At 36.1% G+C, this 17,358-nt stretch overlaps 1 protein-coding gene across 1 annotated transcript in view; it reads left to right on the top strand.

Moving 5' to 3' along the window:
* LOC105521660 (mitochondrial inner membrane protease subunit 2-like) overlaps positions 1-17,358 on the top strand; it is a 72,203-nt gene that overhangs the window by 28,542 nt on the left and 26,303 nt on the right. Inside the window, exon 3 of the mRNA XM_011955928.1 lies at positions 11,320-11,456. Within this exon, the coding sequence (XP_011811318.1) occupies positions 11,322-11,456 (135 nt within the window). The 5' untranslated portion in view covers positions 11,320-11,321. The remainder of the gene's footprint in view (positions 1-11,319; positions 11,457-17,358) is intronic.

Raw genomic sequence — 17,358 nt, 5'->3', positions numbered from 1 at the left:
TTGATATGGCATTCTAGTAAAGGCATTTGCATTCTAGTATAGAAAGCAGTATATTTGAGGCGTGAAGAGTAGGGGTCAGGATAGGATTTTCATGAGACCCAGAAACCATGTTCTTTAAAAAAGTTTTTCAATTCTGCTTATTGTTGAGCCCTAATAAGACCCTTGTTCCATTCTAAAATAAGACCGAAGTAGGGCTGCAGTGTAAGAGAAGTGAATATGAAGCCGTGTTAGACAGTAGGAAAAAATGTGAGGTAACAAAGTAGATAAAGAACAGCAAAGCTTGATACTTGGATGACTGTGCTTTGGAAACTGGCTGTCACATGGTTTCTAGTGATATTTTTCCATTACTCATGTTACTGCCTAATGCCCACTTTCTAATATTTTTGTACCCTTCTTTTTTTAGGTTCTGAGTGTTACTACCTTTTTCTTATTTCTCCTGTCTCACTTCTTCTAAGTTTTGATTTTTAAAAGGTTCTTGAGATTTTTTTTTTTCTAGAGTGCTTTTTCATTTATAGGCTTTCTTAATTTTTTTTAAAGCCAATTTTGAACACAGCCCAAATGCCAAATAATGCAGTATTTTCTTCTTAGCTATTCAGTGAGACCTGATGCTGATAATATATCCTTTTACTAACCCAGTGTATTATTACTTCAAGAAAAAATGGACTTATGGTGAAATAGTCCAGTATCCTGTCCTTGCTTTGCTTGGGTTATGGATAAGTACCTGGTCTGTTTCATTTATACACATATTTAAGTCCTCACATTGTTAGCTTATTGCCTTTAGCTTCTACTTAATGATAGCAGTTATACTTTTCTATTAAATTGGAAAAAAATAGAGTACAGTGTTGAAATTCAAACTTTGTGGTTATTAGGGTTTAAAGCTTACCTCCTTGCTAATGGTTATCATTTAATAGGATTTTTCTCCCTCTGTAAAAAGCTGTTATTCACTGTCTTATTAATTTTTATGGTAAACTTTTTGTGGAATTTATTTCATTTTAATAACTGAAATTTGAGATTAGGCCGTTGTTGTAAATGTTGTTAAATGGTGTCTATTTGGAGTTACAGGATAAGGATAATTTATAGGATTAGGATGGCCTGAGCCAGTCCTTAAGAGAGTCCTAGAATATTGTTAAAGGATTTTGACTGATGTGGTTTCCAAAAATATTGGAGCCATGAAGATGTCCATATTGATGAGAAAAAAAAAAAAACTAAAACAAAAAAAATTAATATTCAGGCCGGACGTGGTGGCTCACACCTGTAATTCCAACACCTTGGGAGGCCGAGGTGGGCGGATCATGAGGTCAGGAGATTGAGACCATCCTGGCTAACATGGTGAAACCTGTCTCTACTAAAAATACCATGACAAAATTAGCCAGGCGTGGTGGTGGGCACCTGTAGTCCCAGCTCCTCGGGAGGCTGAGACAGGAGAATGGCGTGAACTTGGGAGGTGGAGCTTGCAGTGAGCTGAGATGGCGCCACTGCACTCCAGTCTGGGCAACAGAGCAAGACTCAAAAAAAAAAAAAAAAAATTCATATTCAGTCTTATGTCTTACTTGTCTTAATATATATCCTGTTCCCTGATCTGGCCAGCATTCTTGCTATCTCAGATGGGCTGTATGAATCTTCACTCTAATTATATTTTTCTTTTATCTGAGTGACTTAACAAATGTAATTTATTCTTTTATTTCCAGAGTTTTGGGGAAAAATTTTAAACATACAGAAACATTCTAAGAATTTTATAGTGAACTTTTTAAAACTCACCACCTACATTCTAATTCATTTTTTTTCTTTTTAGCCTTTCTCATCATGAAGTTTTTTCCCTGTAATTCCAGTTCTTTTCTTCCTTTTTTTTTCTTTCCTCAATGACTATTATGTAATTTATTCCTGTGGTCCAATTCTGGCACTAAGTCATATATTTCCTTTTATTTTGCTTAAAAAAAAAAAACCTCAAGACACCTGACAGTGCTGAACACATTCTTGTTAACTGGTCAATATCAGTACATATGATTGCCCCTAACTGGTCAAATCTTAGAACAGCATGAGGTTCAAAGCCGAACAAAATGATTATGTATTAGGTGTCTTATCACCTAGAAGATGGGCTTTATTGGTTTATTGTCTGTGATGGACATCCTTAATTCTGTTACCCTTTTTTGATTTGTTATTGGTAGTCCTCTTCCTTAGACAGAGCTAGTGCTTTATCTGAAGAAATACCCTTTGTTTGATGATCTAGCCATTTTCTTTACGCAAGTGCTTATGTAAACAAAACAAACGCATGTGAACATTTTGAACCTCTGGAAACTCTGGAAGTTTTCACAGATGAAAAAGTTTGCTTACCGAGATAAAGTAATTTCCACACTGTTGAATCACGATTTGAACTGAGGTCTTGGATTCAAAGCCCACCAGGTTTTCACTGACTTTCCCTCTTTGCTGATGCTGCTTCTGAAGAGCACCTTGGACAGGGTGGGGCCTGCTCTTCCACAGAATCAAAGGGAAGGGTGTGCATAAATGCATGATGTTTGCAAGTTGAAGGTCCTTACCAAAAAATCAGGAAGCCTTTGTGAATTAATTTCCTGTGTGTATCCTAGTTGTTTCCTGGTTGTATTTTCTTTCTACATCAGTTGTACTAGAGCATGACCTTCAAATTCATTTGATTTTACATATTGCTGGCTTAAAATTGAATACATCAGTTTTAACCTCTCTTCTCTTAGTATCCAGATGCTTAACAGTTTACCAACAGAAAGTCACAATTATCTCCATGAAAGAAGCAATTTCATAGGGCGTAGCTTCATCATTGTATCAGTGTTGACTTCTTTATTGGGTATCTTTGCCAAAAAATGACTAACTTTATGCCTTACATAATTACATTTCTCCTCCTTTATTATTTTTGACTGGTTTTCCTCTTTCTTATTTCTTTTTTTGTGTATGTGCCATTTTGGTCTTTCCTGGGAATTTTCAAGTGAGAACTACTAACTCCGACAAGACTAAAGATAAAGAATTTGAAACTGGTATTCATGTTCTAAAGAGTACTAAGTGTCTGTTTATAAAATATTATTTACTTATAATGTGAAAGGAGCAAGATAGTCCAGAAAAAATTTTTTAATTGCTTTCTATAGATTACTTGCCAAGATCTGCTTCCATTGGAACCAAAATTGTTGTAATTTATCAGCTTTTCTTTTTTAACCTTGTATTAGTCCAGATGTATCCAAATGTTTCCTGATTTTTCACATGCTTTGGCTCTGTTTACCAAGCCAGGTTATTGGTACCAGGGGCTGCTAGAAAGATCCATGGAGGATGACAGCTGGATTATGTGTGGTCATCTGCTTGTTTCTTGTGATCTTGTCACAGGTCCCTCTGGGGAGGAACTATGGCTTGGTCAATCTGGTGTCTTAACATAGTGTCTAGCACAAAGTTGGCACTTAATGTTGAAAGAATGAAAATGCAAACTCCACATGGAGAAAGGACCATGCTGGCCTTGTTCTATTTCACATATGTATCTCTTAGCACAATTCCATGGTGCATGGTAGGTATGTATATACTGACCAATTCAGGCATTGTATGTCAGATTTGCTTGGATCCCCACTCTTGTGTTCTCTGATATTCATAGTTTGATGATTTCCTCTTTATAAATAAAATCTTGATTTTGTGTAGGCTTATTATGATGATTGAAAGGTTACATTTTACATAAGATACTGCTTTATAACTTACTATTTTCCTCTTACCTTCAAACCTCCCACACAACTTTTAAATAGTTTTTATAATTAGGATGACTTGTGGTGGATTTATCCACCTGGTTGCCATGGATGAGTGATTGGTGACTTTGTACAAGTTAAAATATAAGCAGACTTAAGAACAATTTTAGATGAATTAATGCATGATCAAGCCACAAGTTGTTATGGGAAGGAGAGAAATTTACAGTGTGGGTTGTTATGTGGTTGAGGTCAGCATCACCAAGAAATTCTCACTTGTAAGTGCTGTATGCCAGGTGGCAAATATGATTTCACTTGATTCTGAAAGCTTATTTAAAAAATATTCTCAGTTTAAGTACTTCAGCAATGAACCTGGTTTACTTACAACTTGAAGCAATACTTTTCTTAGGAGCAGTGTTTTGAACCTCAATGACTTCCATAGTTACAAGAAGAATGAGGTAACTGATAAAGATTATTCCCTTTTTGCCGGGGATGATTTTATACCTCATTGTTATTGCTTAGGTGAAATTTTTCTCAGAGGAAGTCAGGGCTAGGTACTTATTAGTGTGGTGGTTTTAAACATTTAAAGTGTATACAAAAGACCGGATCATCTGAATGATTCTTTGGCAATTTACATAGACAAGGAGATGCATTAACTTTGCCAATATGTGAATGCCATAAAACTTTAAGAAAATTATTGGATATGACAACATAGAAATGTTGTGTTCATTTCTTCATGTATGTATGGCTTCTTTAGTATTTACATGATAGAAACTTTTAACAGTGTTTTATTATTATGAAATATAGGTGCCCCTCACAATTCAGATAAGACAGGACTGAATTGAGCCTTTTCTTTTCAGCCTCTGAAAATAGCAACCACTTGTACCTTGTTTCCAGGGTAGCCTTTATTGCCCTTGCTTCCTTGGCTTGGAGCAGGATCAGCACACTATCAGACTGACACATCTCCCACATGCTCCTTTATAATCTCTCAGAAAAACCCTTGCCCTGACTTTGTTGGGCAGGGGATGGTAGCAGTGCTCTGGTCAGCAGTCGAGTTGTGGAAATGAGAAGTGAAAGAGCAATGGTGTTCAGGTCTTTGTCTATATTTAAAATGTTCTTTTACATGATTTGCACTGGTTTCAGCTCCCTCACCGTTGTGTCTTTTAACCAGTTGTTTAATAAAATTAATTCTTTTTTATTTTCAACACTTAAAAAAGTCTCAAACCATAAAAGCAACTTACTTTTTCTTAGTCAATAATGATCTCAGTATTTTTTTTAGTATCTGCTAAAGTTCTTAAGAAACGGTTAAAAACAATAAAAAATTATAGAAATAAAGCATTCTGGCTTAGAAAGAACCTTAGGTATTACATCTAACCCTTCTCCCCCCTCACGTTTTTTGGAGACAGGGTCTTGTTTGGTCACCTAGGCTGTAGTGTGGTGGCACAGTCATAGCTCACTGCAGCCTCAAACTCCTTAGCTCAAGCAGTCCTTCTACCTCAGCCTCCCAAATAGATAGGACTACAGGTGTATGCTACTATGCCTGGCTAATTTTTAAATTTTTAGCAGAGATAGGAATCTTGCTGTGTTGCCCAGGCTGGCCTCGAACTCCTCACTTGAATTCTTGCTTGGCCTCCCAAGTAAGCCCCTTCTTGTTACACATGAGGAAACAGGCACAGAAGTGACTTGTTCAAAGTCATGGAGCTGGTTATAGACAGACACAGATTATCAACCTCAGGTCTCCTGAGTCTCATTACCATGCTCCTTTTTGGGTACCAGTGACTAAATGGAGTAGAAGTAATGTAGGAGAACATTACTGGAAAAGAAGAGGAGGCTCAAAATTCAGGGAATGTGAATTTAATGCAACTTTTATTAATGTTTCCCCCTTAATTTACATTTTAATCATGCATACTGCCTTATCACTAAGATAGCTGTGGCATCATACTTGGAAGCATTCTGTTTCTATCCTGCAGGTATCCTCAGCTATTTTGTGAAGGTCCATGCATGCAGGGCATGATGAACAGCAAAGAGAAGACATGATTCCATTCTGTGCCTCTTAAAAGTAGCGAACATTTGACAGAACTTTCCAGAAGTTTCCAGAAATATGACAGCCTGCATTGGCTGCATAAACAACATTATAGTCAGTTAAATATATTGATTGCTGCATAAACAGGAAATAATCTTGCTCAGTGTTGTTTGTACTACTTAGAGCAGCAGAGACTGGAGTGAGAGTGTGGTTTGTTCATTGTGATGGGATAGAGATTAACACTAGTGTTACCCCATATTATCTGTATATCAAAGTGGCTTCCTAGGGCAGATACCATCTTTCTTTTTTAGAAACCAGCTAAAGTTCAAAGAAGAAAATAGTAATCATCTCTATTCCCAGCATCTACAATTAACCACTGTTAGCATTTTGATGCTGCTTTCTTCCCTCTTTTGGTATACTTTAATAACTACACAAGTAACATATGGGTGGTTATTAAACAATCAAAACAATATAAATAATATTCAATTTAAAATACTTTTATGTGCACATATAAACGTATGTAGAAATGTATTGTTTATTGAAAGTTTTTGAATGGTACTATATGCTTAGCCATCTTTATATCCTCTGTACTTATCATTGTTGCTTGATAGTAAATAAATGCTTACTGAGTTAAAAATTCACGTAATAAATTTTGTATATACTCTATCCAAACTGAACTTATTTTAGTTTCTTAAACAGCTACATTTTATTTTGCCCCTAGGCCTTCATACATGTTACTGCTTTTACCTGAAATGCCCAGGTCTTGCCTCAAATGCCATTTTTTCAGGGGTGGGGGTGTAGTGGGGCAGGACTTCCTTGATCATTTTCTGATGAATAAGACAGCCTTGCTTTATGCTCTCGTGCTTCAGGGCTATCGTCCCTTTTGTTTTTTTTTTTGAGACGGAGTCTCACTCTGTCGCCCAGGCTGGAGTGCAGGAGCCAGATCTCAGCTCACTGCAAGCTCCGCCTCCCGGGTTTACACCATTCTCCTGCCTCAGCCTCCCGAGTAGCTGAGACTACAGGCGCCCGCCACCACGCCCGGCTAGTTTTTTGTATTTTTTTAGTAGAGACAGGGTTTCACTGTGTTAGCCAGGATGGGCTTGATCTCCTGACCTCGTGATCTGCCCGTCTCGACCTCCCAGAGTGCTGGGATTACAAGCGTGTGCCACCGCTCCCGGCCTATCTTCCCTTTTTAATGCTCATCCATTGGAAATAATTGTTGAAGGGCAGTCTTCCTTGGTATATTGTAACTCCTTGAGGGCAGGGAGCACATCTGCTTGTTTGCCAAAAAAAAGTTTGAGGAATGGAATTATGAGCATAATTTTAGTATGAAGTATTTTGACATGTAATTCAAGAGAATGAGAAAATAACAGTGCTTTGACAGGCTACCACAGCCCCTTGACACTTTCTTATCTCCTTCCTTCTCCCATCATTGCCCATCTATTTCCAGATCCTGTCAGTTTAACTTCCAAAATATATACTTAAATCTGCCCATTTTAGTCCGTCTCCACTATCATCCTACTCCAACTATCATCTCTTGCCCTGGACCACTAGAATAATCTGATTTCCCTATATCCATTTTTGTCCTATCCAGACTTTCAGATAGATGATCATTTCAAAATGCAGATAGGTTCATTCACCTCAATTTTAGAACATTTCAGTTACTTTGCATTTGCTGCAAATCCTTACAGGGCCTGCGAGGTATTAACTGCTCTGGCATTTACATTGCCTCCTCCCATTTATGTCCCACTGTACTCTTCCACTTCTTGTGTGCTTTATGTACACCAGCCTCCCTTCAGTTCTCCATCACAACATGACCACTCCTGTCACAGGGACTTTGCATGTGACGTGACTGCTCTCTGGAATACCCTTGCCTACCCCACAGTTCTTTATCTAGACAACTCCTCCTCATTTTTGAGTTCAGCCTGTTCCTCAAAGACCTTTCCTGACCTCTCTCTATCTCTCTCATAGCACTTATTACAACTCTTATGTATGTTTATGTGATTTTCAGATTGACCTTTATCATTCCATAGTTGGTTGTAAAAACTCAATGAGATCAGGGACTGGGACTGGCCTTGCTCACTGTTTTATGGTTCCCTGGTGCCTAACACAGTGCTTGTGGAAGACCCTTAGTAAATACTGGTTGAAAGAATGAATGAGCCAAGTAGTAAGTGAGTGGGTAGATGAGTGGACGGATGATTGAACTGCCTTAGCAGGAACGAAGAGACAATCCACTGGAAGTCATTTTCTGATGGAACCAGGTGGAGGTTAGAATGTAGAATCTGGTAGTGGTGTTCATTTTCTGTACAATGTTTGTTCTGCAGATACTTAATCTAGTAAGGAGGTAAACTAAATGTAAGGAGACATTCAGGATGATATTTCTTTGCTAACTTTTCCCCTTTTCTCATTTTCAGAAGGTAATAAACTTGAGGAGTGAGTAAACATCTGACCTTTAAACACCCAAATATCAGTATTTTCCAGACTTGCTCTATTAAGGGAATCACTTGAAGTGTTTGATTTTGGAGGTCTGAGTGAGAGTGGGGATCTTCATTTTTAAGCATGTCAATCAAGGCAACCTTGGGAAACACTACCCTGAAATTATTATCTGGGAGTTGTATATGACTTAAACATAAGTGTAGACCACCTAAAATAACTTTGAAGCTGTCAAACTGGTCAAAGAGGAATTGATTACTTACTGTTGAGCCATTTCCTTTCTCTTCTACATAGTAACTATTTTTTTTCCCTATGTACATGGGAGCATGTTATAAATTACTTGTGGAGTCACATATTTTATAATCTGAAATCTTTGGATATATTTATTTATATTTTGGAAACATTAAAAAGAATAGATGTGGAGGTCATTCCATTTATACATTTATTGTAAGACTGATGTTTGTGTTGTTAAACCTGTGGTTAGAAGTGTTTTCAGAGAGACTGAGCTAATGAAATCTAATATTGAGGAAAATGCATCTTTTGCATCTTGAAGGTACTAATTTGATAAATATGTCAAAGTTATTCTTCTATATTAAGGCAGATAGTACATGATAAATGGGACCTTTGTAAAATAGTCCATTGGAAAAGTATATTAAATCTTTTGTAGAGATATATAAAAGGAGCTAGTAAAGATCTTTTGATTCTAGGCAAAAGATGTCATTGAAGAGAAATTAGTTTTACTCAAGGGCTCATATTAAAGCTGGGTATGAATGAATGAAACATGTCAAGCAGGTTTACTCTTTTAGGAGTATAGTGGTTAAGACAGCTCACAGAAACAGTCAGTACCTTGGGCCAAACACATTTCTTGAGTACTAGATGTGTGAAATCATAAGCAATTTAACTTAAGATTATAGCTGTTAGATAAGTTTGAATGAAAACATGTTTTTAAATTGCTTATATTCTAAAGTTAGTCTGAGTTACATTTATTCTGATTAGGTATAAAAAGATTACTGGTTTGGGTGAATGTTATGTTATGTGCAATATATGTTGATAAAAGTATAAAAAGCAAGAGTACTGGTCTTAATTACTTACCTTGCATACATATAGCCCTTATTGATGTCAGTTACAGTAGGTAATTCAGAATTAGCCAATTTACATTATCATTCATCTTTTTCCTGTGATATATTAAAGCTTTGGGAGGGAATTAGTGGTTGAGTATTTTTATTTTTATTTATTTTCTGAGTAAACAGATAACATTGTGAGTTTTATTGTATACAACACAATGTTTTGAAGTACATGTACATTGTGGAATGGTTTAATCTAGCTAATTAATAAATGCATTCTCTAACATATTTATCATTTTTGTGGTAAGAGCATGTAACCTCCACTCTGTTTACATTTTTCAGGAATACAATATCTTATCATTAACTATACTCACCTGACTATACAACAGATGTCCTGAAATGTATTCCTCCTAAATGTAATTATATCTCCTTTGAGCAACATCTCCCCAACCTCTTCTCCCCACTAACTACCCCACCTTCTGGTAACTACCATTCTACTTTCTACTTTTATGAGTTTAACTTTTTTAGATTCTATATATGAGTGATCGTGCAATATTGTCTTTGTGTGCCTGGATTATTTTACTTAACTTAATGTCCTCCAGGTTTTTCCATGTTGTATCAGATGGCAGGATTTCATTCATCTTAAAATTATCTCACATCTTAAAGTTCATTCATCCATTGATGGACACTTAGATTTATTCCATACCTTGGCTATTATGAATAGTGCTGTGATAAACATGAGAGTGCAAATATCTCTTCTATATACTGATTTCAGTTCCTTTGGATATATTCCTAAGAATAGGATTGCAGTCACGTGGTAGTTCTATTTTTAACTTTTTGAGGAACCTCCATACTCTTTTCTATAATGGCCATATTAATTTACATTCCCATAAAGAGTGTATAAGGGTTCCTTTTTCTCCACCTTTGCCAGCATTTGTTGTCTTTTGATAATGGCCATTCTAACTGGGGTGGAATGATATCCATGTGGTTTTGATTTGCATTTCCCTCATGACTGCACATTCTTTTCATATACCTGTTGGCTATTTGTATGTCTTCTTTTGAGAAATTATTGTTAAGCTCTTTTGACCATTTTTTAATTGAGTTGTCTTTTTGCTATTGAGTTGTTCGAGTTCCTTATGCGTTTTTGGATATTAGCCTCTTGTTAGAAGTATAGTTTGCATATATTTTTTTCCATTCTGTAGGTTGTCTCTTTATTATGTTGATTGTTTGCTGCACAGAAACTTTTTAGCTTGATGTAATCCCCACTGTCTGTTTTGCTTTGGTTGCCTGTGCTTTTGAAGTCTTATCCAAAAAAGTCTTGCCAAGACTCCAGCTTGTGTGACAGAGTGAGACCCTGTCTAAAAACAACAACAACAATACCAACACCGCCACCACAAACAGTGCAAGTGATTTATCTCTGATTTAACAGTCCAAATGTAAGCAATGCAGGACAGTATGGTGCCTCCAAAGTGTTGCGGACCTAGGATCCTTCCATTTTGTTGCTTTGTCATCTTTACTTGAAGCTTTTATCTCATAGTTTGAGATGGCCACCCCTACTCCAAGCACCAAATTGTTACAGTTATAAAATGGGGAAGAAAAGGGAGGGCATCCTCCTTTTCAGGGTACAACCTAGAAGTATATCCTTTCTACCCATGCTGTTGATCAAATCTAGTGACATGGTCACACTTAGCTGCAAGGGAGGCTGGCAAACAGTCTTCAGTTGGGCAGCCACGTGTTCCACTGAAACTTTTATTGCTGTAGAAGAGAACAGATATCAGGGGTATAAGGAGTAACTTCATCATAATAGTCAGCAACAGAAAAAATTTACTTCTGGAATGCTTATTTTTTTCTAACTTACTGTTTTGTGTGGAGAAATTTCCTACTGAAGTTAGCAAGTGGACTTGAGTTGTGGAAAAGTGTTAACCTGAGTTCATGTATTTTGCTTTAGGACTTTAAGTAAGTCAGATTTCTTCTGATGGTTACAGGAATGAGTGTGAAATATATTAAGAGACAAGATTGCCCTTTGGTAACTCTTACTTTTCATGTACTGTTTTTATGTCTTTGTTTTTCACCTTTCTTGAGACTAATTTCATAGTTGTTTTCTTTGTATTTTTAGGTATGGCACAGTCACAAGGGTGGGTGAAAAGATACATCAAGGCCTTTTGTAAAGGCTTCTTTGTGGCGGTGCCTGTGGCAGTGACTTTCTTGGATCGGGTCGCCTGTGTGGCAAGAGTAGAAGGAGCATCGATGCAGGTGAAAATGATATAACTTTATTCTTTAAAGCACATACTTCATTGTTTTTCAAGCACTAGAAATGAGAGTGCTAATTATTATTCCTATTCTGGGAACTGAAAGGTTATAAAAAGGCATTGAAATGAAATTTTACTTTACTGAATGTGTTCTTAAGGTCTTCTAATACAGTCACATTATAATCAGAGGAGAGGTTAATAAAAGTAACTATCAGTTCTCTGGGTCTGTAGTTTAAATTTTTCTGAGAATTTTAAATGGAGATTCTTAAGAAATTGTACTAAATGACACTATTTTCTGTTAATATAGCTCTATTTGAATATCCTTTTAATGCCAAATTATTAGTGTAGTTGCAAGATGGGTTCGAGTCACAATCAGTTGCTCTGTTGTTATATAGGTATATGATTTCAGTTTGTAGAAATTTCTAGACCATTGATCCCAGATATTGTATTGTGTTCTTTAAGCATGTTGCTAATTGAAAAGATTAAGTGCAGTTTACAGTGAAAGAACTTTGGAGTGGAGATTTCCAAAAGTTTTATGCAAATAGTCTTCTGGAATAACTTGGAGAAAATTATGTTGTCCTGAAGTTGATGTCTAGAGCCTAGCGGTTTTAGTAAGTTAATGCAGTTAGGCAGAATTTGCATTTTGTTATGGGATTTGGTTTCTTGTATTATCAATATGTATTAAGTTCATGCGTTGTGCTAAATAGTTATATAAAACAAATAACTAAAATGAATATATAACCTTCTAAAAAATCAAAATTATACAGAGAATAACCAGCTTAGTTTTTTTTTCTTTTTGTTTTAGTTAGAGCTAGTTAAGGGCATAGTTATCAGCTTTAAGGAGTTAGAATTAGTTTGCTTCATTTATTATAATTATGGTGTTGAACTTCTCCCTGAGTTCTGGTAGTCAGTGAGATACAGAAGGTCAGGGAATCCTTTAGCTTCTTTGGGAGAAGCTACATTTTCAAAGCTGGACTGCCTTGATATTCTACTTTCATCATTTGAGCATGGTTAGGGCCTTCTCTTGGGCAGAAGATTCTGCTCTCAACCCTTGTCTTTCAGGTTCTCTCCATAGTGGGTCACCAGCCCAAGGCAAACTGGTCACTTACTTTGAATGCAAAAATATCTTAATGTAGGGGTACAGTAAACATAGAAAGGGAGATTTACAGGCATATATGGCTTTAAATACACTTTAACACATTTAAGATAGAATGTATTTTATATTTGTTGCTTCTTTAATCTTGAATTCCTAGCAGCCTTGTCTTAGACCCCATCCTTAGGAAAATGTAGACATTCTTTGATGAGCTTTGGAGTCAGATTCTTCATTTCAGATTAAAACTGCCTTCTTGACAGCCATCCACATTCCTTTTTGGTCCCAAGGATCCCTTTGAGTCCATTCACAAGCATGTATCTTTTGGTAATAAATAATCCAGTTAAGAATGACTTTTCCCCCCTAATTTTGTTACTGTTGTCTTGCTATACAACTATCACCGTTCTAAGAAGAACTTTTCCAGAACACAAAATCTCCTTACTTTGGATCCGATGATATTCCAGAGGATCATGTGGCAATCATAATATCCCAGTCTTTGTATTTTTAGCCCAATATATTCCTACGGAACATCTATGTTGATGGCTTGTGCTGAGAGCCAAAGCAGTTCATTGCATAATATGAGATACAGGTCTTGCTCACAAGACCCTGACTGTCTTCTGAAAGAACAAGACTTATCCCCAGTGAAGAAGGCAGTGAAGACAGCATTATTTCTAAATGTCGGTTCATGGACTAAAGCCAGGTTTGCATTAGATACATTTGAATTTGCAGAGGTATTAGAATTTCTTGCAGTATTCCTGGGCCCTACCCCTAAGAAGTCAAATTTATTATGTTAGAATTTGTTTGGTATATTGTGTATAGTTTCCTCGGCTACTGGTAATAGGAAAATAGCTTGGTATGAAGGGAATTTTTTGGAAGGCATATTGTATACACACAAGGAAGTCAGGAGTGAGGCAGTTGTCAGGGACAACTAGAGCCAGGACCTGAATGCTGTCGGAGTGCTCCGTCTTCTTTCTAAGTTCTTCTCTGCATCTTGGCTTAGTTCCCTAAGACCAGCTTTCTTTGCATAGCAGGGTACATGGCTGCTGGCAGCTCGCATGCCCAGTTTCTTCACCACCTGAGAGAGATTGCTCCTACTGCCTTAATTTCAGTTTGAAATATCTTGGGGAAGGACTGTGATGTATTCAGCTTGGGTCACATGCCCTTTTCTATACAACTATACAGATCAACTTTGGCCACCAGGATGGGGAACTGTGATTGGTCCAGCTTTGAACAAGTATACACCCCAAGTCTGTGGCTAGGCCAAGTGATCTGTAAGAAAATGACAACATCTCTTTGAATCACATTGTTCTATAGGAATTAGGGGGTGGAGTACAGGTGACATTTCCTAGAGGAAAGAGAATGCTATCTTCTGAATCAAAGTAGAATGGAATTCTAGGAAGAAAGGAAAACAGGTTTTTACAATTGGGTCTATATTTCATGAAATTTAGACCAACTCTAGGTATAATAGATAATTTAATTTACAGTTTCACTAGATACCAGTAAATCATACTTTAAATTATTTAAGAGCAGAAATTACAATAATGAGATTTACAGATTGACTAATTCACCATATTTGAAGACATCTTTGCTGCTATACAGCTTTGATCAACTAAACATGTTTATGTCATGGGGTTCAACAGAATTTTTGACAATTGGGATAAATTCTTCTCTTTAAATTTCTCTAATGACTCAAGGACTGAAACAGTTGGCATGGTGTGGAGATCTCTGGAAGTCCCTGAGCATCCTACAAGGAACACAGCTGCTTTTCTTTACTCTGGGAAAAGCCACTCTTGAAAGTCACTCAGCAACTGGTAGACACATTATTTAAGAAATAGCCAAGGATTGAAAAATTAAATCTCATGAAAGGGACATGTAATACTAGTGTTTTGGGTTTATTGAATACATACTGTTATGGTAACACTGGAAGTTCACTTTGAGTAACCAATTTTGCTCTAAAAATTGTTTTTTGATCTTTCAAAAATTCTGTTGGTGTGTGATTAGGGGAAGCATGTTTTTAAGATTCCCTCTATGAGAAATACTTATTTACTTATTAAACACTACTCAGTGGTTCTTTTTTCAGGTTAGGATTTTCAGTATTAATTTGCAATTCATTAAGTATTTGACTAAAAGATAAGAGTGATCAAACATGGGAAGTATCAGCTAATTAAAGGCAAGCCACAAATGAAAATAAAGTTTCTAATGATGCATTGGTGCAATTCAATGGAAAATAGGATTTAGTTTATAAAATATTTGGTTTTTATAAAGCCATAGAACTACATTCATTTCATTAGATGAGTTGTCCCTTTTGCAGTGCTCGACACAATAAATGCTGGCACAAATTGGTGGTTAATGATTATTCATACTGACCTATTCCCCTCGTGCACATGAATCACTTCTACTGGTTGCTGAAAGGTTACCTATGAAAGTAGATGTTCTTCCATTTTTTAAAAAAGAAACACCACATTACACGACATTAATTTAATTCAGGAAATGAAGACTGATATTGCATATAGTTGAAACTACAGAGGGAATTTATGTAGGTGGAATGTAATTATTCAGATTAGAACTTTAATCGCTTACAGAGGCTTTTAGAGTAAAAGGGTGCCCTAGGAATAGTTTAATGACCTCATGCCAAAGTTTTAGATTTTATTTGAGTGAGAATTCCTGCAGTGGGGTCACTGGTCCTGATAAAAAACAGTATATGCTTTCCACATTTAAAACTAAGATTTAAGACTTTGAAAAGTAAGTAAAAGAAATAATTTTGTGTCATATCTTATTTTTTTTGTAATTGATACGTAATTTTTACATAGTATATACCATTTTCCTTTTTTCATTTGCATGGCCAGAGGGGAAAAATACTTGAACACACCACTACACAATCCTGTCTCTCTAGGTCAGACTTCGGAGATATATGTATGCAGAATATATTAGGAAATTACAGAATATGTAGGAAAATACAGTTTAATCAGCATTGAGGTTTTTGTTCATCAGTAACATACGTTTATGGGTTTGAAATTGTCTTGACTTTCAGCTACCTGTGATTATCTTGTTTCCTGTTGAGTTTGAAATTAAAAGTATCATCAAAAAGCAAGCAAAGAGACTCTTTCAATCTGTGTTTTTAAAAAAAATTTTTAACCTACAGCCGGCTTAATAATATTCAACAGTCATTATTGGTTGTAACTTATTTTGACACTCTGAGAAGCTGCATACAGACTCTCAAGAAAAGAGATATATTGTGATTTACATACCAGCATTTAAGATAGAGTTATGGAGTTTTATGTTACCTGCTAAATTTGCACTTCCAAGATGCCGGGCACCAGCTGGCACACATTTCCTCCTGTGCTGACTCCTCTGTGTCATCACTTGCCTTGGTCTGCTGGGGCTGACGTCAAAGGAAGTCAGGATTTAATGTTGGAATGCTTTATTGGCTTACTTGTGTGCTTTCTGCCCAAATTACTCTTGGCTCAGAAATCTCACCTGATGTTTTACCCCTTAGGATGAGTTATGTGTTTTTACATAGTTCTGTAACCTGTCATTAATAGATACTTTGTATTTATAGCAACAAAAGTGTGATCCTGAAACATTTGGCGAGTGATAAATTTGTAATGTCCCTTTGTGGATTTTTCTTCACTTGCCATGATAGAATAACTATGTGTTTCTGTTTTATATAGCCAGGGTTATATCTGTTATTTAAACACAAACTTTATTACACTTTTTAAAAAGTTGTTGTAAATTTAGATTTACACAAAAGTTGCAAGAGTAGTGCAGAGAACTCCTATGGGTTCTCTTCCCAGATATACCAGTTTTCAATATTTTAGTATATTTATTTTATTATATTTTTCCCTCCCTCTTCTCTCTCTCTTCCTCCTCCTCCCTGTCCTCTTCCTCTCCCTCTGTGTTTATGCATGTATGAATACATACCTACAAAATGTCTTATTAAACCATCTGAGAGTAGGTTGCATACATCGTGCCCCTTTAATTCTGAATTCTCTTGTACATTCTTCCTGAGTCATGATGCTTGCTGATTGGTATATTAATGCTTTTCTTTAGCTTATTTTAAAATTTTATACTTTATTCATAGTAGTATAGAGCTTTAAATACATTAAGAAAAGACTCAAGTTCTAAACTTTACATTTGAAACAACTGAGACTCAGACAGTTGAGGTACTTTACGTAAGCTCACATAATCATTGAATTTTGGAACTCTGGCTTGGACCAACTGTGATAGTGCTGTCCCTTTTACTAAATAATAACTAATAAAAGTTGTGCCTTGTCACTGTTATGATGCCTCTTTATACTATTCCTTCTCACAGTGATGTTTTATTCCATTTTATTTTGGTTTATGGAATGATTTACTTAGTAAGTTATTTAATTTTGGGATGATTCTGTAGTACATTTAGTACTTAAATATAGAAATTAAGCTTTATGTTATAATGGGGGATAAAAGCTTTTAAATTGTGCTGCTCAGGTTGATAGAAGATACTCTTCTCTTAGAAAGTCTAAAGATTATAAAGTTTATAAGAAGGGATTAGACTATCTGGAAATATAGCAGATGAGACATATTGAAATATTCCCAATGCAAAACTCGTAAAAAATTAAAAACATTAAAAACTTTAAAAATGTATAACTAGCTTGCAGGGAAGCAAGGGAAATTCTCAGAGACCACAGTAAGGGGAAATACATTTCCAGGGCAGTAAGTATACATTAAAGTCAGTAGGTGTCACATGGATATTTGTCAATTCCTGGTCATTTAGAGCTTTTGGTTTCAATGACCATATGGGGATCAGAAGACAAGGTCACAGGCTCATACAAGGCAG

The sequence above is a fragment of the Colobus angolensis genome, unplaced genomic scaffold (genome assembly GCF_000951035.1).
Source record: "Colobus angolensis palliatus isolate OR3802 unplaced genomic scaffold, Cang.pa_1.0 Scaffold403, whole genome shotgun sequence".
NCBI classification, from domain to species: Eukaryota; Metazoa; Chordata; class Mammalia; order Primates; family Cercopithecidae; genus Colobus; species Colobus angolensis.
The sequence above is the reverse complement of the archived record's forward strand: the minus strand, read 5'-3'. Positions and strand labels throughout refer to the sequence as shown.